This window comes from Colossoma macropomum, unplaced genomic scaffold (genome assembly GCF_904425465.1).
Source record: "Colossoma macropomum unplaced genomic scaffold, Colossoma_macropomum, whole genome shotgun sequence".
In the NCBI taxonomy this organism is placed as follows: Eukaryota; Metazoa; Chordata; class Actinopteri; order Characiformes; family Serrasalmidae; genus Colossoma; species Colossoma macropomum.
The window spans coordinates 17,240,086-17,262,607 of record NW_023494799.1 but is presented as its reverse complement, the minus strand read 5'-3'; the positions used below and the strand labels follow the sequence as shown (position 1 = coordinate 17,262,607).

The window sequence follows — 22,522 nt, the reverse complement described above, 5'->3', positions numbered from 1 at the left end:
TAAATATTGGCATAGAACTGCTGCTGTTTTCTATTTCTAGCCTCTAACTGAAACACATTGGTTAGGTTGCCATTCCTATTTACAGTCAGTGCGTATTTTGGTGTTCTAGAAGACGTTCTTTTCTCACATAATTTGTCCTGACCATTGGTTGATTCCATGGCTTGATTTCACTCCCTAATTATGTTAATATGTTGATCTATTCTGTAAGGGCTCATAAAAGTCCATCTCATAAAAGCCTAACCAGTGGGAGAGCTAGCTTGGCTGTATCTACCTAGACACCATAGAGAAAATCTGGATTGGATAATTGTACATTTAAGAATTTAACCATTTTGCTCCCAACCAAAACTTAACAATGAAACAGGAATAGTACTAACCTATGCAGTGTTTAAATAAAACAAGCATGATGATTCTGTTGAATAAAATGAACTTAAACTGTTAGAAACCATTTGGCCTAGAAGGCCCTGAGGGTTCCCCTCTCACAGGAAGCCTGTAATCAACAACCAGAGTACAGTAACTACATAAACTGCATAGTAACAAGTAGTTGACTGGATGTCAGCCTCTTTTGCTTCTATCTTTTTTGTTAATTTTTACAGGTTGTTTAATTTTTACTCCTTAAATAGTTTATATTTTCAAATGTTCAGTTGAAGAAACGCACTTGCATAATGCAACTACAGCTTTGCTGGTACATTTTGTTCATTCCAGTGTGTTTGCAAGAACCTCAGAAAAGCTAAACTATCACAAATGTGTTCAGTGTTTTTACCACATTGCCCACCCTTAATACAAAGCAGATCTTTTTAATTGCATTTAATTGTTCTGGACAAGCAAACAATTCTCTTTATCACCACTTTTCACTTTTTATGTTTTTCAAGGATGGACTCAACGCCGTTTACCTTCAATGGACACTGAAGACTTTGAAACCATCCCATCCAGCGCTGAGGAGCTATCAAATTCCTCTGATGGAGAAGAGGACAGCAATAACAAAAATGTACACTGGGTTCTGTGTCTTCCCTCCTGTAGTTTATCTGCACTTCCATCTTCCCTTGCTCCCTTTAATTCCTTCCAATCTCTTTAGAAGGACAGAGAGAGTGAGAGGGAGAGAGAGACCAAAAACAGCCCTTTAATGATATTTCGCTATCTCCGATGCTGGTTATCGAGGCTAAGGAGACTTGACATTTAATAGACCAAAAGAGAAAGAGATTATCCTGCTGTGGGCTCTCCCACAGTTTAAATACCCAGGAGTTTTTTTTTTATTTCTAATCTGCCTGATGGATGAGAGGAAAAGATCTGTTTAGGAACAGTGGCTCGATCAGAGCAACATAGCAGAGGGCTAGGAGATAACATCTGATATGTTCCACAGGAAGTCAAGGTCTCTGCCATAATTTACAGTCCCAACCACTAGAGGGTGCTGTTTAACAGTCAAAAACTAGTGTTTGTGAGCACTTTGTATTGTATTGAGTTTTTCACCTTTCATTACTGGGACTTTATTGGAACCCCAGCAAACCCCTTGTTTCTGTGAGGGCTGCTTTCAAAGCAAATAAGCCTGGAGGCAATTTTTTTCTTTTCATATCCCCTCATTTGCTCCTCCCTTACTGTCTTAAGTTGGTCAGACCTCTAGCACAACAGTTCTCAATCCAGTCCTCAAGGACCCACAGACGTCCAGTTTTTTGCTCTATATATTTATTGCAAATAGGGTTGGAGCAAAAATATGTCAAGGGATCCCTGAGGACTGGTGGGAGATCCACGGCTCTTGCAAACTCGTGCAGGGTTTGTAAATGACTTCCATACTGTCTCGCTTTGTTGCCTGCAGGGGGCGCCTGAGCGCTTTCAAGTGCAGCTGACGTACGAGGCACGTGAACCGCACGAGCTTTCGCTGGAGGCGGGAGATGTAGTACAGTTTGTAGAGGAGGCCAAAAATGGCCACTGGTGAGTAATGGACTATAGCTCCTCCTTCCCCGTCACTTATGTAACCACACATACACACATACATACTGTGTTGCCAGCCTCCAGCACCTTACACACACACAGTTGTGGGAAGTTCAATTCAAGCTACCAAACCAACTCTCTTTAATTGTCTGTTTCATTGAAGCAGATGCCCAATTCAACAGTTGATTCACAGGCAACTCATCTTTATTTTCATCTATCCCATGATTTGGTTCAGCAAGTGAGTCTGATGTCAGCTACTTCTACTCACTAACGGAGTCAGACTTGGATGCACAAACACATAACAAACAGAGGAAGCTAACCACAGTCAACAGCAGGGGTACTCAGATGTGTTTCTGGAGGGCTGTAGTCCAACACAGTTTGGTTATTTCTCTGTTTACACACACCCCATTCAATGCTTATACCAGGTTCAGCAGATGTGTTTGAGCAGAGAAATCACCAAACTGTGCTGGACTACAGCCTTCCAGGCCTGGATATAGAAAGATACTATAAGAAAATGTAAAGAGGCTGTTGTTAATATTGTAATGTTACAATTTGGTGTTTTATCTTATGATTTCATCATTTAAATTTTGAAATATTACATTTGTTATACACTTTTATTAAGCCTGTGACATGGACATAAACATTGCATAGATGCTACAAAAAGTTTAATTGATAAAGAATTCTATTTGAAACGAACTGATTCAAAAGAACAATTTGTGCTGGGCATGGCTAACACACATTGCATTCCCTGCCTCCCCTTCCCAACACACACACACAGCTATGTACAATAAAACTTTCCCACTTACCTTTTTCATGCTCAAAATCTACCATTGATGAATCTCTTATTAACCTTTATTCATTATTTGGAGGTAATGTTGTAAGAAGGAAAGCTTATTACAATGGCAGCTTTCTTTTAATGGCTAGTCCTGAATTAAAACTTAATTCACAGTAAGCTCAACGGAGGGCACATGAGCCGTATTAAAAATGTTTCTCGGATGAATGTGTGTATTACAATGGCAATGAAAACACGGGTCTAAAATGAATTATAGATCGCTACGTTCAATTCACCCATACACTGCAAAGAGTGGTTATCACTAGTGCTGGAAATCGCCTCCAGAATCCATTGCAACCGATGGATGAGGGTCTTTATAAGTTTCGCATGAGCTTTTTGCAGTGCATTTTGGGGTGACTAATACCCTATGAAATTAAAGTGGCACTAAGAAAATGCCTTGAATATGCTCATATTTCATCACTTCATGCATAATTCATTTTTAAAAGTATCTTCAATCATTTCGCATCTTTGGATTTTGCAGCGCTCAAGTGTCTGGCACCCCTCTCTCCGTTCGCCATCCCTCCCTCGCCCCTCTTCCCCCACCCCCCTCCGAAACTGTCATAAAAACTTATAAAGAATTCACCAGACTTTCATGGACCCCAGTCAACATACAGCACTTTGAAGTCCTTTATAACTTTAACCAAAGTTTATGTGCCTCAGTTCTCACATAGAGCAGCAGCGTTCTTCAGAGTTGGCACATTTCTCTCAGAAGTGCTCGCATCTGCCCATAGCGAGAATGTGTGTGTTATTCCCACGTTCACACTCACACGTAGACTACGTTTCTGCCCTCGTGTTGACAGCTTGTTCTTTTCCCAAAGTTGAGACTGGCAGTAGCATAATTCTGCTGTTGTATTTTCATGAGGCTAACGCTAATTAGCCAGACACCTCTGAGCTGTTTTCCCTTTAAGGGCCCATATCTTACATTTTTCTTGTATTTTTTTTTCTTATTTTTTTTTCCTGTGAGGTCCTCTTAAAACATTTGTGTTTTTTTTGTATCAAAAATGGTCATTGTTGTTTTTACATGACCATTTTCCAACCTCTCATTAGCCCTTAGAATTAAACAGGCTGTTAAGAGTGCTGTTGTGTCGTTAAGAATGCTATAACATATTCTGATTGGCTTATCTGTATTGTGCCTCATTTAAAAAGCACTCAGAACTGAAACTCTCCTTAGAACAATGATTGGGTGAGGCTAAACTGCTGAAAGCTGAATAGGGAGATATATGTACAATTACAGTTACAATTCAAAATGGGCTATCTTTGCAGCATAGTTTCCATATTTGACTGTACGCACTTGGTAGTGAATGGTATTTTTTGAAACTTTAACAATGCTTACATATTACTGTAAACTCCTTTATTTCGAAAACGTGAGGGAGATTCGTTTTTCCATGATATAGGCCCTATATGTCTTCAGTTTAGGAGTTAGAGGGTTCAGACAGGAAGTAAATTAGCCCTCCATCCATTTGTTAGTTTATGTGGATGGATGCTCACATGAACAAACAGACAGGAAAGCAAACTCATGAAAGAGGAAATAAATTCGTTTTTAGTTTAAGGGGAGTACGAGATGTCAGATGATGCATTTTCATCTTGTATAAGTTTTCCTGTAAAGGAATATCCCATCCTGACCCCCTGAAATGACCCCCCTCCCCTTCCCCCCAAGGGCCTTATTTTAGTGCTACCATTAAAGTGACCATTCTCTCTCGTGTTCTAGGCTAGTCAAGAACCTAATTACTCTGAAGACAGGGCTGGTCCCGCCCACTATCCTGCAGTCTACAGCAGGAGGAGTGGACATTTACAGTAACACTGGTATTCACTGGTAACCCATTCAGGGATGAGGAGGAGAGGGGCGGAAGTGACATTTAGATGATCCTGCCCTACTGACAAAACTCAAATTGTTCAAACTGATGCTGACTACAAAGTGTGCCAATTGTTAAACAAAACATCCCGCTGTCAGAACATTATGCTGAGTGTAATATGCCAATCTTTTAGGATGCACGGGCCAAGTGCTTTGACCCAAGATGTCACTTACACCCCCCTTTTCCTCAGACATGGCAATCAAAAGTGAACCCGCAAGGCATCAACTCAGATCAAAATGGATGGGGATGTGGGAATGGGTTGTGAGTGGAGAGTATGGCAGTGGAGCTGCTTTGCATACTATGCTTAGTTTTCTTTACTTTTCTTGGAAGGAGACCAAGTAGAGCATGATGTCATTTCTTCAGGCATGCACTTCATTCCATAATGCCTGGCCTTGCTGTGTTCACAGTCTTGCCCACCCAGTTTACTTGAAACACTGCTCTTGTCATAACAAGCCCTTTTTGCGGATATCAGGCTCCTAAAAGCTAAGGCTAAGCTGAAATTCTGGTCTTACAGTTGGAGCAGGGTATGCTGCTTTGATATGCTCAACATTAGGCTTCACGCTTTACCACTTTTGCTTACATTTTTGCACCTTAGCATTGTGGTTTTTTTCCATTAAGCAAATGCAAATCCTGGTAACATTTTCAAGCACTCCCTGATGGTTTGCTATTTTTGTTTGCCTTAAAGTCTTGAATATTATTTTGTTATGCTACCATTTTTACTTTGACGTAACTGACTGATGCTGTTGACTGCAGTGCTTGGTTTTCCTGTAACTGCCCACCTCACACCTGCCTATTGCTTGATATTCATACACAATGTCAAACACTCAGAACCAGCTTGATTTTTTTCCCCTCCTCTGCTTTCAGACATCTTCAGTGACCTGTGCACTGCGGCCCTTACGGACACAGAGGAGATGGAGGAGAGTGTTGGACTGCTACAGGCCCAGGAGAACAGACTTGCATGTTGAACATGTGCATGTGTCTTTTTTTTTGTTGTTGTTCTTGTTGCTGTCTTGCTACAGTGCCATGCATCCATGAAGCGTGCAGGATACTTCCCTGCTAAACCTCTGAGTTGGACAGAATCCTGTGAAGCGCTAGAGCAAGCCTCACCATTGTGGAAGAGCAGGGACCCTACATTGCTGCTATTCCTGGCCGCACTAACAAGAGAGTGCTTGAGCACTGAAAAGTATTGCCACCATTTTTTTTGCCTTCGGACTCTAGAGCAAAGACTCTGCTCCCATTACTGATGTGATGCGTCGGATGACACGGCAAATCACCTGTCATCGTTAGCTTTCATTAGGTTATCTGCTGTGCCTTAGCAGCAAAAACATTAATATCTTGAATTAAATGTTCAAAGAGGTTCATGGAAGACTTGAAAGCCATGCAGTATGTTTCTGAGGTGGCATGCCGTCAGTTCAGACACAGGCCTGATCATTTCATGAGGTTGAGATAAAGTGAGAGAGAAAGAAGAAAAAAAAAGAAGAGAGAAAGACTCTGTTTTGTCCTGCTGAAATTACTACTCAAAAAACACTGAAATGGAAAAAAATCGTAAGAATATTACGTTTTTGATTCTGTTGGTCAGAAACTCAGCACTTTTAGAATAAAATAACAGTATATTATGCGTATTATATAAAATTTGTATACTTTTTTTATATATGCTGACTTATTTGTTACGTAAACATTCAGTAAACATTCATTTCTGGTTGATTTTAAAGCTACATATAATCTTCCTAAATTACTTTTTAGGATCTCTCACAAATCTCAGTCCAGGATTAGCTTCTAAGCATTATTTTATCTTATCATATTTTATCACTGTAGCACAAATATTCCATCTGTACTGTAAGAACAGAAGAATTTTGTCATTGGATTTGGATCCAATACATTTTTCATGTTGGGTAAACACCTGGTCAAGACATAAAATCAAATGTAAAAGCAGCAGATAAATCAATAAGTGTACTGTATCAAACGCTGCCTTCATATTTTCATATTGTCTAGCAAGAACTGGAAACGCAATGACAGCTTGTCACTGAATGTATAATAGTCTCATGACACTAAATGTACCATGTAATAAGAATGAATGCTCCAATTATAACATTTACATTGAACATGAATTCAAAGAAAACCAATCTGAAGGTTGACTTTTAAACTAGAAGGACTTTTGTCCCTTTTGACCATATTTCGGTATTTTTTCTCAATCCTGTTCAATTGTTTATTGATGTAAATTCTTAGCACAAAAATGAAACGTGGAATGCAGAGCTTATTGCTGACAGCGTATCATTATGTGATGTTATTTATTAAGAAGACAAACTGATGCTTTGACTATTTCACATGGTCAGTGTCGGCAGAAAGACAAGTATGTATTACTGGTCTACATTTTTAAACATACAATTAAATACATGCACAGTAAAAGCCTGTGTTGATGACTTTTTCTTATTGGTGATCAATTATGTAGAAATGTGCAGAGGATTACAATTTTCTCGTTTAAGAATTAAACTAATGTTAGATCTAAACTGTAATGTATTCCTGCAGCCAGTTTTTATCTACTTTTATTCAATGAGAGGAAATAAAACTTAACTGCTTAAATGCAGATGCTCAGAAAACGCTGAAACACAGTGTAGTTGTTGTCTCAGAGCAATAAAGCCTTTATACATATGTTAACTTATTTTCTGTTCACAGTCATTAATTCATTCAGATATTCTTAATATAGAAAACATGTGCATGTTCTAAACTGATGGAAAACAAAGTAATGACCATTTACACAAGGTTTTATCCAGTGCTAAAAGGTCTTAGAATTGAATCTCTTTTATTAAGTCATTCTGTTAATAATTGACAAGTCATTCTTTGCTCTGAAAACTGTCAGTATAATATAATCTAATTTCATTTTTCTGCTAAACTGTTCAAAGTCATGACTAGAAAAAAAAGCATTTTTGTTGAGTGAATAAATGTAAATATAAGTTATTTTTGCCTTGATGAGGAGAATATAAAAGGATGTGAGGTATTAACACAGCAGGTGAGCTACACCTGATGTTTTAATACCTGGCAAAAACAGTGTCTACTTTTGTGACAAACAGTATTCTATTACACTCCATACTCCATTCCCTAAATGAATTCTGTACGCTCAGAAGTCCTCTGAAATCTCAGGAAGACCACTGTGACTTTGTGAGCTCTGTGGGATAGGCTTTTGCCACGCGACCATTTAGCCCATGTCAGACGGTCTGCCTGGGGGAGACTGCAAGGTGTGCTTTTCAGAGAATGACAGAAAGGAGAAGGGGCAAGGCAAGCTTCACTGGGCTTTGTTCTTCAGAGGGGGGCTTTCAAGCTCCAGAGGGCCTATGAGGAAAGGAGAGAAACGAGGAGAGTGCACAGGCACCACAAATGGCTGGATGTGCCACACATATAGAGTCAGAGGCTAAAAGAAAAAAAAAGAAAAAAGAGGTGAAAAAATCTCACCAGTGCTCGTCAGTGTGTCCTTCAGGCCGGGCACAGGTTTCTCCAGGCCCCTCTGAAGCCGGGCCCAGCAGCAGCCCCCAGCCACTGCCTGGGAAGAATTCATTATGAGCCTCTGCCTCTGGAGCCACCACGCTGGTGAGCTGGAGCAGAACAAAGACACAGGCTTTCGAAACAGCTCTCGCTTGAAGAAAAAAAAAAGGCCAGTCTTTTTTTTTCTTTGTTTAATGATAGGGGAGACAGGCGACGACTTAATTTTTCAGAGACCTGTCATGTGGTATATGTGTTTCCTTAATATTTAAGATGCACAGAGCAGTGAAATCTCACCAGAGGCTTAATAAATATTTATTCTATGAAGACACTGACTTCCCCGATTTACTTAGGCTACATTTACACAGCAGGTAAAAGTGGCCCAAATCAGATTTTCTCACCAAATCCGATTCTTTTGTTTGGCTGTTCACATTATCTTTTAAATGTGACCTGTATGCGACATTAGTCTGAACAGATCAGCTCCTAAACCGACCCGCATGCGCAAAAGAACAATGCTTCACGTGGCGGCTCGTCCAGAGATAAACAGTCATGACGGCCAGCGAACGCCTGTCGCTCCCGCAGCTTTCAGTTTCGTCTTCGCCAGCATCACAGGAGCGAGTATAAAGTTCCAGTGGTTGACAGCTGAGCTGGTCTCATGAACCAGAATGTGTTCGAGTTCGCCGTAAAAAGGGCTCGTTATTCGGCCGCGGCCACTTCTTTGGTTCGTGTCCTCGGATTCTTAAACTGTTCTCTGACGCTGCAGCCTCGGGCTCCTCCGGCCGCGTTCGGCCGTTTCGTTCTAAACCTCTTCGATCACGGAGCGGGTTGATGAGTCTCATCTAATGTTTTAGTACAGAAACATCAGACTAAACGTTTATGAGTCTCAGCAGCGCGAAATTATGACGAATGTCGAGTTGTACTGACGTAAAAGTCGCATGAATTCTGATCTGGCTGTTCAGACAGAGTCGCATTGCCGCAGATCGGATACGTATCAGATTTCAGTACCACATATGAAAGCGTCTCAAATCGGAATTGAAAATGTCAGATTCAGTGCGTTTTTTGCTGTTCACACAGCCACACAGGTGACACATCTGTGTCACATATTTGGAAAAAGATCGGATTTGGGCCACTTTTACCTGCTGTGTAAACGTAGTCTTAGTTCTTCTCCATAGTTTTAGGCCTCTCCTAAAAGCATTTTCACCTTGAATGGTGCTATAACTGAATGTGTGTCCAAGGTGTCTAGATAATTCTAGTTCTCTAGGTAGTCATTTAAAGTCAAAACATTTAGGACACTTTCCAAAAAAGTACTATTGTTATTATTATTTTGAAATTATAATGAATAGGCAATAGAAATACATAAGACAATTATCATTATTTAAATATTTTAACTATAAATTTAATTGAAATATAAAATTGGGTTCAACAGTAGATGTCCAAACTTTTTTCAAAGAGGGCCAGATCGTATCATGTCAAAATACCGAAGGGCCGAATTCATCCATCCATCCTTTATCTAAACCGCTTATCCCCGAAGGGCCGAATTATTATTCACAAAAGTATTCAAAATATTAGCACATACAATTGGAGCTTTCTGTGTGCTGCTGTGTTTCCTATCACTGCATAAAAGATGCACAAGTCTTCTTTTATTGATGGACTGGTCAGAGCAATTTGGATCAGTAAGTGCTTGGGACAAATAATTAAATTGTTTAAGATGATCAATAAAACATGTCTGATGTATTAAGTATATTCATATTCAAGCATTTACTTGTTAAGAAAATATAATTTGTTAGACAAACTAAACAAAAATGTATAAATTTCAGTTTTGTTAATGTTCTTTACATATCAAATAAATGTGGAAACTGCATTGAGAAACCATTTTATTAAATGAGAAGAAGAGCAGAATAAACAGCATAAATAGCCAAGTTTTTCTTCGACCTTAAACAGTTAATATTTACTGAACTACTGAATTTGCTCTGACAAGAAGCTGGTGCTGTGAGACTCAGGTAGTTTGCAGTTGCTTTAGTTTCTCTGCCCTCTCCTGAATATTTACTGTAATGTCTGAATATTTACTGTAATATTTACATGCCTGTCAATCAAATGCTGGATGGGATGTCAGGAGGGACTTTTAAGTGCAGGGCATGTTTTAAGAGGAAGTGAAGAAAAAGCTAGTGACATTTTAACACTCGCTAAACGGGCTGAGGATAATTTTGTCTAATGTGATTCCCTGTTGTTTCGTGTGGGAGTGATTCTTGATCAATCAGGAGATTGCCTTGTGATTTACAAGTGCCACTGTTAGTGACATCATGACCAGTTTTGGGCAGTGGCTCGCAAGACTGTCGGAGGAAGACTGCCCTGCACGTTTCAGTTCTTTCCCTGCTTTAACAGCCCAATTAAAAATAGTCAGTGGTTGTTAATGAGCTGTTGTTTTGTGTGGAAGTGATTCTTGACTGACTGGGAGAGCTTATGGCTATCAAAAGCACCAGTGTTAGTGACATTGTGACCGGAGGCTCGCAGAACTGTCAGGGAAACACTGCCCAGCACATTGCCTACCCTGCTTTAACATGTTATAATTAGTCAGTGTTTGTTAACGAACTGGATCTGGTTTTCCAAAATTCTCATCGAGTGCGTTTACATGCACTTAATAATCTGATCATAATCAGACTTCTGCAGTTATCTGATTATTCAACTGGTCATGTAAACAGCATACACTGATTTCTTAGATTTGAGTAAGTTCTAGAAATTCGATAAAGGAAGCTGGATTTTAGCTTCCTTTATCGTACATATGTACTCTTACTCTGATTTCTTTCGGATTTCTTAGTGTGCGCATATGTGACAACAGACCATGGTACTGGAAAAAAGCAAGCAGCGTTGCCGCAAGACAGCAACAAAACACATTTGGAGCAATGCTGAAACCAACATGTTTGACAAAATTTTCAGATAAAGTGACTCTGTGTTTTAAAAAAAAAAGCCTCGGCATGATGTTTGAGTTTTACAATACGCTTACGTCACGTCCTCTTCTGTGAGTTTATTGGTTGGTTGCAAAGCAGAAATCTGATTACTGCCTGATTCATGTAGAAAAAAGCAATAAGCTGTGAGAGGCCGTGCATTACTGTGATTTTTATCACGGTGAAGGGTGTTCTTGGGCACGGCACGAAGCAGACAAAATCTGATTTTCTGCAGTTAGCGGATTATTAAGTGCATGTAAACACATTAATTATCAAGATCATCTTAACAATACTGGTAGAGACTGTGATGTGTGCGCTACCATTAAAGAATAATCTTTGTGTCAAGATGCTTTCAGGAAACCCAGTCCCGCACTTAAAAGTCCCTTCCGATGTCCCACCCACTGCATTTGATAGACAGTGCTCACCGACAGTGGAAATGCAATTACAAACAGGGTTGTAAATACATTTCACAGGGAACCCATTATGCTCATTTTCTGGAACCAGATTGTAAACCAATGTGCTTTGCCATTGTGGTAGTGTATTTCCATGTAGAGAATGAGAGCAGATAAAAAGAGAAACACGGACTACAGAATGACAGTGCTGTGAAAAAGTATTTCCTCCCAATTTCTTCTAGTTTTGCATATTTGTCACACTTGAATATTTCGGATCATTAAACTATTTTTAATATTAGACAAAGATAACCCAAGTAATCACAAATGTTGTTTTTTTAAATGATGAGTTCATTTATTGAAGGGTAATGCTGTGAAAAAGTAATTGCCCCCTTAGCTTCTAAATTAACAAGTTAACCACATTTAATTGACTAGTGGGTTCAGTTTCACTAGCCACACCCAGGCATGACTACTGCCAGACCTGTTAAATCTTAACATCACTCAAATAGAACCTGTCTGCCAATGTGAAGCATGCTAGAACGTCTCAAAAAACAGCATATGATGCCATGTTGTAAAGAGATTCAAATATAGATGTATGATAAAGTCATTGAAATCTACCAGTCTGGAAATGTTACAAAGCCATTGCTAAGGCTCTACTCTAGTAAATCACAGTGAGAGCCATTACCCACAAATGAAGAAAACTTGTAATAGTGGTGAACCTTCCCAGGAGTGGCTTCACCAAGAGTGCATTGACAACTCAGTCAGGAGGTCATAGAAGAACCCAGACGAACATCTAAAGAACTGCAGGCCTCACTTGTCTCAGGTAAGGTCAATGCACACGACTCAACAATAAGAAAGAATCTAGGCAAAAATGGCATCCATGGTAGAGTTGTAAGGCAAAACCACTGCTGACCAAAAAGAACACAAAGGTCTGCCTCGCATTTCCCAAAAAACATCTAGATGGTCCCTAAGACTTTTGGCGTAATATCCTGTGGACTGATGAATCAAAGGTGGAACTTTTTGAAAGACATGAGTACCGTTACATCTGGCGTAAAGCTAACACTGCATTCCACCATAAGAACATTATACCAACAGTCAAACATCGTGGTGGTAGTGTGGTAAAATTTGAATAGGAAGCCAACTTCAGTCTTGTCAACTTTCTGAGGTCTCTCCACCATTGAAAAGCCCTTGCCTGATCTATAAACTTTGCTCTTCACATCTTTTCCTCTTTGGCTGTTTCTCGGTCATCTCTCCTTCATGACGACGCATGGAGTTCAGCATGTAGCCTCTCCACTTTCCCCTGTCTTGTGCACAAGCATGAACGCCCTCTGTCGCTGACTGGCTGCAACAGTGTTGTGTAACTTGTCCTGAACCACTTTTTGTTAGTTTCCCATTTACAGAGCCAATACTTTGTATGAACACGGGATTTTTTTTCTAGTTTGCACACAGAACGGACAGCTAGTGGAGCCTGAGGAGATACTGACAGAATTTGACAAAAAGTGTAATGGACTGAAATTGTATACTGTACCTTTAATTTTGGCAGAGCTGGAGTGTGACTATGGGGAAATGCAATTGCAAATGGGCGATTCATATTCCGTTTTAAATACATCAGAGCAATGCCATTAAAACAAAGAAAATAAAATGTCAAAAGACTTTGCTTTTCCATATAAACTTTTTCCAGCCATTGTACACTAAAATGCAAATGCAAATACAAATACACATTTTGCACTTGAATTTGAATTATGTCTTAATAATGCGCATAATAATAGCCCAACATCACTGCGAATGATGGCATGAGTCATGAATGCTATTCATACAGCTCACTAGCCACGTTTACATGCAGCCGACTAAAAGCTCAATCGGAATAGAATACGTCCATTTATACACTTCAATCAGAGTAGTCTAGTCCAATTGAGGCCGTTCGGAACACAATTTCTATCCGATTGAACGAGGTGGGTAATCCTGTAAATAATCCGTTAAATAGAAGAAAAATAACCATGTAAACGCCTGTATCCGATTACATTTCCAGTCAGAACGTGTAAGTACGTTCTGCGCATGTGCATCGCGTAATAGCAAAAGTTCATAACGTTCAACATGGCGGAGCAGAAATTGGTCTGCAGAGGAGACGAAGTTTATGCTCTGATCTTTAAAAGACGGCAACGAGACGGGCGGCCATCTTATGTGTCTCAGAACACGACGTCTTCCTCTCGGCCTTCTTTAATAAGTACATGTGAGGTACATTTTTCTGAGTCTGACATTTTTAAAGCAATTAAATACAGAAGCGCGCCAACTGAAAACTCATCTCACTGACTGGACCTCACGTGATGTTCGCTGTCATATTAACGTTTACTCTAAGTGGTACTCCACGCATGCGCGTGATTTTGGATCGGATTACTTGCAGTGCCCATGTAAACGAAGATTTTCCATCAGATTATTGAATAGAGTGAGCATATAAACACCTCAGTCTTAATCTGTAATCAGAATGTATTCAATCGGATTGGCAAAAATCTTTGCATGTAAACACAGCCCCTGTAACTGTTACTGACACACCATAAGCTGTAGCCTCTTAGTTGTTGGTTGGCTGACTTCGTGCCAGTGAAAGAAGTATATTTTACTGTTCATTTACAATTACCTTCCTACGTTTTATTCTGTCCTAGATTACTTCGTTTATACGAATGACCTGGTTGTGGATCTGTTGGAAACTTTCCTCTTCAACAACACTAGGATGACAAAGTATTTTCAACTTTTTGATTTAATGCCGCTCATGACATTAAATATCCTCAAGGTTATGCGTGATAGTTTGATTTGAACTAAAATTAGTATACATCGTGTTAATATGGTATAGCTATAGTTTTATCAAAGGGTGAAGAATACTGCTCTGTAGTTAGCCATTTCATTTGGGCACATTTACATCTGCCATTACCGAAAACTAATGTAGGCTACATTACTAATATTTATAGCGAATTGTTTCTCTTTTTCCTGGTACTGCAATAGTTACGAGATTGACACGCAATTTAAAATACGGAGTAATAATATTACGCATAGGCTCACATCAGGGAATAAAGGAATAAAAAAGAGAGATTCTTCTCATCCTCCGCTCTTTTCCATTTGAGCCACAACACTAACCGCACACAGTGCTGCATTGCTGTTTGAATTCAGCAGCCAATCCGGACTCGCGGTACACCACTTCCGCCAACCTCGCACTTCTCAGCCAATGAACGCGCGGCTCCTCGGTTTGCCTTGAGTTTTGAATTCACACAGTGACTTGGTCTGGCTGGACGTACAAAGCATCGAATATGGATTTAATGTTTAGGCTCGTTTCGTAGCGTGCTTTAGCTTCCGCGGTGCTATAGAACCCACCATTTAGTAACGGTGTCTTTAATTTCGTTTAAAAGTTTGTTGGTTGTTTGTTTATAAGTTAGGCGGCAGTAGAGAAAGAAGGCGGTGGCAGGAGTGTAGTCAGTGTGCTGCCGCTGCTGCTTCTACCTGGCCTGCTGGTCTGCTGGTCAACCAGCCAGCTGAACTGAAATAACGTTTTTCTAACTTCACCAAGGCTTTTGCAGTCCTCTACTTCCAGTAAAACTTTAGGTAAGAGTGTTCAATCTGTCTTAAAAAGTTTCTAAGTGTAATTGGAGCGGTATTGGTTAACGTTAAGTTCGCTCGCTAGGCATGTTTGCACTAACGTTAGTTTAAACTGTCTTTGATTCCCGTGTTTAGCTAAGCTGCCAAACAGCTGTCACTGTTTGGGTTGCAGTCGATTTCATTCGCCAAAAACGTCCTTTATTAAGACTGGTTTCCTTTTATAGCTAGGTAATATTTTACGGAAATGTCCTAGGTCAAAGGTTAGAGTTAGAATATAACACAGTTAACGTAATAGCTAATAGGCAGTTGCATTTCAGAGTAAGCATTAGCTATGTCGTTTATTGAGCAAGTTCATATTATGATAAAATTGAAAGCTTTATAAACGTTATTCGCCTTGTAACCTGTTTAACCATATATGTTAGGCACGTTTACGTCTGCAGTTACTGAGAAAAATAAATTGACTGTACTGCTAATTTAAGATGAATTATCCTACTGGATTTGAAGAATAGTTCCTCTCTCGTTCTTTAAATACACATCATAGAGAAAAGTTTTCAAACTGAACAGAAGTTAAGTCTTCTTCTCTGCTTGTAGGTCAGTGCTTGCAGTCTGTTGACTAGAGGGTACAAGACCTTTCTTTCTCATGGCCTCCACATTTTGATCTTTCTTTCTTTTGGACAGGATTGGGTCACAGCGCAATGGCTGACAGCAGCATAGTTACTTTGGGTATGGCCCGTAGCCTGCTAGTGGACTCATCTGTATACGACTCCAGAATGGCAGAGACCTCTAAGGAGCACACTTTCCTAGGGCTGGTCTCTTGTGACGCAGAGGGTAAGTGAGGTCTCCTCTGGCATCTGCAGGAGTAATATATCAAGTATGTCTTGTTTTGTGTTGACCAGGCTGCTGTCATTTCTCTTAAATTCAACATAGGAGCCCACATATATATTTTTTTCTTTCATATGACAGTACTAGTATTTCCTAAGAGACTTACCTCGCTTCTGTTCTTTAATACTTTCAGAAATCCTGCGCCAAGTGCAGACCAGGGTGGTCCTGGTAGGGGCAACGGGCAACAATATTGAACTTGTAAAGGCGCTAGAGGTAAAATGAAATTTGACTGCAACTTTCTCTTGTTGATAGGGCACATGGTCAATACATTTGACAGTGACGCAATACAAGAATATCCACAGTGATGCATTGTTTGCAATGTTGTTAGTATAATGGATCTGTGAGAATGTAACAGTCAGGACAAGTAATTTATTTAAAGATACTTTTCCACATCTGTGTTCTGACTGTGGAAAACGGACAGTGATTACTTTGCATTTTGCTGTTTTGTTTTACATTTTGGTGTTATGGTGAATGAAGAAGCTGTATTATAGTGCCTGCAGGGCTAATAGAAAAGAAAATAGCAAAAATCCTCTCCTCCTTTGCCATTAGAGGGTTTGTGACTGCTGGAGATTGTGCTGTTAGATCTGTGTACAGATTAGCGCAGACAGCGTTTCCTGTTTTCCTGTGGAAATGTTGTGACTCTGTCTAGATTTTCGGCTTATGTGATTTGTCTTAAAGTGTCAGCATAACATTGTTGCAATTAATAACCTTTTTCTGTTTACCCAGAGACAGAGAAGGTTAATGATGTTTTTCTTCCTGTGTCCAGTGAATATTATGTTTACATCACTTAAGTTAGTCGTATGTAATGAATAGCAGTGTGCAGAGCCAGTTAGCCAACAGCTGAGGGCAAATACATACACAGATTTTTGTTGTTAAACACAGTAGCCTCTAACAAACAGTTTGAGCTCACTACTAATGAAACTTTGTTGACTTGTTTTTATCTAAACAGCATAATAATTAATCTGAAGTAGTCATCTGAAATAGTAGTGTACTTCAGTATTATATGATCACTATTTAGCATCTGAACCCTATTCATCCTTATGGGTGTGGCTCTGCATTTCTAAATGGAATCCAGATGTGTTTACATATAAGTTAGTATTCATATTTTTATGGGTTATTTACATAGTATGCATAAAAATGGCTCTTTGTTTGATTTGTGGATTATTTCCAAAAAAACATAAAAAAGGTTCAATCAGACTCAGAATCACAGTCTCTACAGTGACCATCAGTCTAGTCTTTGGTTGAGCTGCTTCTTGCAATCTGTAGGCATAAGACTCTGCTTAGAATATTTCTTAAATGCAAGAGCACTTATGATTGAGCTCTGCAGTATGTTTTATATATGGAGTGTAAAGAATTAAATGGTGGGCTTTGAATTTCCTCTAATCAACTGTTTCAGTGTTTCATTTTGGATTATGGCAAAGGTTAAGAGGTTCTGGCTTGACTGTCTTCTAGCAAAGAGGGTCAGTCTGTGTTTTATTATTTTCTTTAAATTAAAGTCTGTTTTTTTGGCCAAGATAACCAGCATATCCATATTTTCCAGCTTGAAACTTTAACACTGAACATAAATTGCCAGACTGCCAGTTAGTTGTGGTGAAAATTAACGAAACACACAGGTGTTTGGCAGCTTTTGATTGGTCTGACTCCTCTACAAGTACTTCATAAGCTCTAATATTAAGTATAATTTTTCCTCTTAAAACTTGTTAAGGTAGTGTTGTTGATAATGTAGGCTGTAATTAACATAGCAGCTCTTGTGATTTCAAAATTGCTCTTTCAAATTGCAATTTTGATAGAAAAATGAGTGCTCTTTTAGCCCTAAGTCCAGAAAGCCTGCTCTTTTCGCCCTTGAGAGAGTATGAGTGGTCCGTCAGATGGACAGACGTTCTTAAATGATCTGTTCCTCCTGCCACTCTGCAGTACCGGCACATCCCCACACAGCTTAATCAGGGGCAGAATGTCTGCTGAGTGAATTGACAAAAAGTCCCTTGCTGCTTTGAACTTCATTAATTTTACAGAACTTTCCTCCCTGGACCATAGCTGACATTTGTTTGAAGTTCTCGCCTCCTGGGTTGTGAGGATATCAGGCCTTATGTATGGTGAATTTGTCAGCAGTGGGTTGCCAGGTTGATGTCAAATCCTTCATTTTTACAGGCAATCAGAATAATGGAAGTCCCAGTAGTAAAGATAAAGGAAGGGGACCCAGGCGAGTCGGGCGAGAAATTGATAAAATCTATAGTCAATATGGTACGTCTTGAAGACTGGGCACTTTGCATGCTTGAGTTTACGCTGCATGGGTAATATGAAGGGGACTGGTGTGTCACTAAAATTTTCTCTTTAACACAATGTGGTGAACTAAATAACCCTTTTCTAACGAAGTTTTCTAACATGATGCTGTATGTCTGTGTCAGTGTTGGCTAATCTGTTGGATAATGATTAATCCATGTTGGTGTTCCTTTAAGGAGTTGAGATTGTCTGGTGATTTGATTTAATTTTTTTCCTCACCTTTTTCCCCCTCAACATGCTAAGGTAGGATTTTTCAAAGAACGTTCAAATTCAGTACCACATATTACAGTATTAGTGAAATGTGCAATGCTTAAAACCTATTTTTTTAGGCGTGAGCTGCAGTGCAAGCCTGAGGAGAACTAGAGCTTCATTCTCCTCATGCCTGCCTGCATTTCATCATGCAGTGGGCCCTCTCTCAGTAAACAAGAGAGACCTGTGTCCTTGTGTGTCTTTCCCTCCTAAATCGTCCCTCGACAAGCAGCTCGGCTGCTTCACTGGAATGTGTCATTCTGTAATACCTCTGTGTCAGAACTCTTTAATATGTCCTCTGAAATATGCCTTGTTGGACTTCAGTTACAAATGATACACACGTTATTTCATGCCTGATATTCTGAAAAAATTGGGACTGCTTTATTGTACACCTTCTTGCTTTTAATATGTTTGAATACACTTAGATTGTTGATGGAAAAAGTTTGCTTGACTTCAGAGTTCACAGAACCTACGTAATTATTCTGGGGCTCAAAATAGTTTTGTGTGTTGTCAAGACATTTTTACAGCTGAACAGTTCCAATCAGAATATTTTGTGTATTATTGGTGGTAGAATTTTTGCTCCATGTTTTCCAACACCTTTTTTAACTGCCTGTCTTTACAAGTATCTTTTGACTTTTATTCTGTTTCCTTGTCCCATCAGGACATAAATGTCCCCTGTATAAAGACAGACAATGTCAGAGAGTTTGGGGACGGAGAGAATGCAGAGTTTGAGACAGTCTTTGTACTGAAGGACTTCCAGTCTCCAGACTACAGCTATTTATACAAGAATGACAACCGCATTTTAGGGCCTCCTGTGGTATTTCACTGTGCTGGGAAGGGAGAGGTAAGACTCTATTTACCCATACACAATCACTGAATCACACCGTTGAGTGACTTCTATGTTTGTCTAGAATTTTTTTTTTCTCCACAAGCAGTAAAATTGTTGTAATTCCAATATTGTCAAGGCACAATTTAACATACGCCTGCAGTCAGCGTAAGGTAACTGCAACGACAGAAAAGTTGCTCTTCGAATGGAAATTGATTCATAAGCGGCTTTTGATTGTTACTGCGAAGCCTGAGAAATGCATTACAGTTATCTCTGTGTAAGCAGCAGCACCTGCTCAGCTGCCTGTGATAGTTGTCAGTGCTGTGCACATGCGACTGGCCACGCAATTGTGGCTAGATAAATTCTGATATAGAGACAGGCACCTCACAACTTTAAGACGTAAGCAAGGGCAGTCTGCTGGCTCCTCCACCTTAAAGATAAAGCCAGGACATTGGCCTGAGCTGGAGAGTGAAATGGATGGCAAAAGTGTGTTCCCAAATAGGGATCTGAAGTAGGATGTAGGAATTATTGACTGATTATATTTATTTCTGTTTGTTTGTGTTTGTTTAAAGCTGCACTATGTAAGATTTTTTTTTTTTTTGTTATCTGAAAGAAGTAGCATTACTGAGACAAGATTTAAAAACATATCAGAGGTTTTGTCGAATTTTATGGGAGTTTTTCTGACAGTGTCGCAAATCTTTACATACTAACGTCACATGTACATGCTCAAAAAGAAGGTCGAGCTCAATATTTAGGTCTCAAACATAAAATCAACAGTATACTGATGAAAAATTGTTGAGAATCGTAGATGCATCCTCAGAAGACATGTCATTCGCCAAGGTTTGAAACTCCAAAGTTTCTCTTTGAATACTCTTTCAGGGTGATCACAATCATCAGATTCATACGCTCAGGGAAGGGGTCCAAAGCACAACGGACGTTAGAATTACACATTTCCACCAGAGAGGTCTCCAAATCTCACATAATGCAGCTTTAAAATGTGTTGTGTATAGACTTTGTTTCTTTCCCATAGTTGTGCTTATAATTATAAAATCTCTTGCTTACTTACTTGCTTCCTCCTTGTAGCCTTTGCCATTCTCGTCCCGTCCTCTCTACTCTACCACCATGCTGAATTTGTCGCTATGTTTCACTGGCTTCCGAAAGAAAGAAGAAGTGGTGAGTCCAGTCATCAGGCAGATATTTTTAATACCTGCTCTCACTGATGTGGCCTCACATGATTTGTGTGTTGTTCTTCAGGTAAACCTGGTCAACCTGGTGCATCATATGGGTGGCACCATCCGCAAGGACTTCAGTGCTAAAGTCACCCATCTCATTGCCCATTCCACTCACGGAGAGAAGTACAGGGTTTGTATTTCAACAGTCCATCATATGCACCTTGATTAGAAAAACAGGGATAAAACTGATGGATGTAAGAAGCAGCGATATTCTTGACTTTGGCTCCATTTGCTTTATTTTTAATCCCATATTCAGTTTATTGCTTTAAATATATCAGAAAATCAGTAGGTAATGCTGGGCAGGCTACAGGCTTATCCTATCAAACAGTTCATCCTAACGACTGTATTGAACTTTTAGCAGCCCAAAGGTGTGGCAGAAAAATTGTGTTTCTCGAGTGTGGGGATATGGGCTGATCAAATATCTCAGTGCGCTAGCACATAGCCCATAAGCCCCATTCTAAAGCCCATATAAAGAGGGGCTCTCTCCTCCAGGAGCGGCTTGGAGAACGACAGAGCCTTTCATTTTATTGATTTGCTTGAGGTTTTTTCCCCTCCCCATTCTTTCATCCTCTTTGCCTCTTAGAACCCAGAGTCCCCTCTGTGCTTGAGTGCACCGAAATGCATGTCAAAATATCGACCAAAAATGTGTGACCAAAATACTTATTTAAAATGTAATTTACCAATATTGCATTATTAACATATATATATAAAATAGAAATATACAAAATGCCAAAATACTAATTACAGAGAATTCATTTGCACTTTGCGCATATGTGTGATGCATCCCATTACCTGAGCAGTCAGTGCTGATCCTATATGCAAATTCTGCTTTTGGTGTTGCATTAATAAACTGCATTTTTAAATGGCTTTTGCTTTTTTCTCCCTTCTTGAGCATTGTTTCAAGAGGAAACACTGCAGGAACATTTGTGCAGTTCCAGTAATTGCGCTTTGTTTTAATGGAGGCAGTTGTCTGCATTTGTCTTGTAGCTCCAGATGTTCTGCAAATCCATCCTCCATAGCTGAGTAGTTTAGAGGGCTGTTTTGGAGAGTGTCTGATTAAGGGTGCACATATTTATCACTCTTCACAGGAAATATCTGCTGAATTAGGTTGAATCATGCATTAGGCGCATATGCATAATGCATCACGGCAGCGTCTGATTCGTAATCTGTCCTTCTTTAACTTTTTTCTTTCATTCTTCTTTTTGTTCTCTCTCTCTTTGATTCTCTAGTTGGCTGTTTGTATGGGTACACCCATCCTCACCCCTGACTGGATTCACAAGGCCTGGGAGCACAAGGATGACATGTGAGTGCATAGATTTGCCCCGTAGCAAAATAATAATGTATGAATTATGATATTTACTTGGCACATTTTAATGTTGAGACTTCAGTGATTTACATGAAGCCTGGATGGTATTGTTCTCCCCACTGTGAACAGGGTGCCTTATGCTCTCTGTTCCTAAGAAATTCATCAGAATCAGTCAAAAAAGTATGAATTTCGTGCTTTCCAAGAACATATGTTTATTATGACATATTTGCATTGTGGGGGCTAATGCAAACCTTCTGCTTGCAGCAATTTCCATGCAGGTGATGAAGAGTTCCGTACAGCCTTCAAAGTGCCTCCATTTCAGGACTGCGTTCTAAGCTTTCTTGGCTTTTCTGAGGAGGAAAAAAACAACATGGAGGAAAGGACACTGAAGCATGGTACAGAATCATCTCTGAAACTCTTTCAGCAACTGCCACTGAAGAATTACAAAGTGGTTTTGTAGCGCAGTATTTTGAGGCTTTTTTTCTCTTTACATTTATTTAAACTCCCTGTGCTTTGTGCTGAATGTTGGAGAGGTCTGAGTCCGGCCGAGTTTGATAAAAGGAGATTGAAAGGTCATGTTCTTCAGCTCTTCAGATAGAGCAGTGGGGCCTGTTTGTTGTTTTGCCATTACATAGAAGCGTTTTGCTGGGAGGTCCCTCTTTCAGAAATTACCTTTTGAAGTACTTTCTTTTTGGCCGTGACAAAAATCTCAAGGCATTGAGCACGCCCAAAGAAATGGGCTCGACTCAAAT

The 22,522-nt window shown here is 39.7% G+C and overlaps 2 protein-coding genes across 10 annotated transcripts in view; both read left to right on the top strand.

Annotated features, from left to right (window-relative positions):
• The window catches only part of mcf2l2 (MCF.2 cell line derived transforming sequence-like 2), a 75,843-nt gene extending 68,829 nt beyond the window's left edge, over positions 1 to 7,014 (top strand). For all 7 annotated transcript variants that reach the window (XM_036586736.1, XM_036586732.1, XM_036586733.1 and 4 more), the window contains 4 exons: positions 870 to 985; positions 1,808 to 1,923; positions 4,464 to 4,558; positions 5,473 to 7,014. In XM_036586736.1, the coding sequence (XP_036442629.1) occupies positions 870 to 985; positions 1,808 to 1,923; positions 4,464 to 4,558; positions 5,473 to 5,573 (428 nt within the window). In that variant the 3' untranslated portion in view covers positions 5,574 to 7,014. The remainder of the gene's footprint in view (positions 1 to 869; positions 986 to 1,807; positions 1,924 to 4,463; positions 4,559 to 5,472) is intronic.
• A 7,654-nt stretch (positions 7,015 to 14,668) lies between these two features.
• Positions 14,669 to 22,522, top strand: part of ect2 (epithelial cell transforming 2) — a 29,731-nt gene continuing 21,877 nt past the window's right edge. For 2 of the 3 annotated variants that reach the window (XM_036587309.1, XM_036587308.1), the window contains exons 1-9: positions 14,669 to 15,001; positions 15,674 to 15,823; positions 16,011 to 16,090; positions 18,026 to 18,118; positions 19,068 to 19,250; positions 20,316 to 20,405; positions 20,487 to 20,594; positions 21,694 to 21,767; positions 22,035 to 22,165. In XM_036587309.1, the coding sequence (XP_036443202.1) occupies positions 15,691 to 15,823; positions 16,011 to 16,090; positions 18,026 to 18,118; positions 19,068 to 19,250; positions 20,316 to 20,405; positions 20,487 to 20,594; positions 21,694 to 21,767; positions 22,035 to 22,165 (892 nt within the window). In that variant the 5' untranslated portion in view covers positions 14,669 to 15,001; positions 15,674 to 15,690. The remainder of the gene's footprint in view (positions 15,002 to 15,673; positions 15,824 to 16,010; positions 16,091 to 18,025; positions 18,119 to 19,067; positions 19,251 to 20,315; positions 20,406 to 20,486; positions 20,595 to 21,693; positions 21,768 to 22,034; positions 22,166 to 22,522) is intronic. The other variant, XM_036587310.1, reaches the window with a different exon arrangement.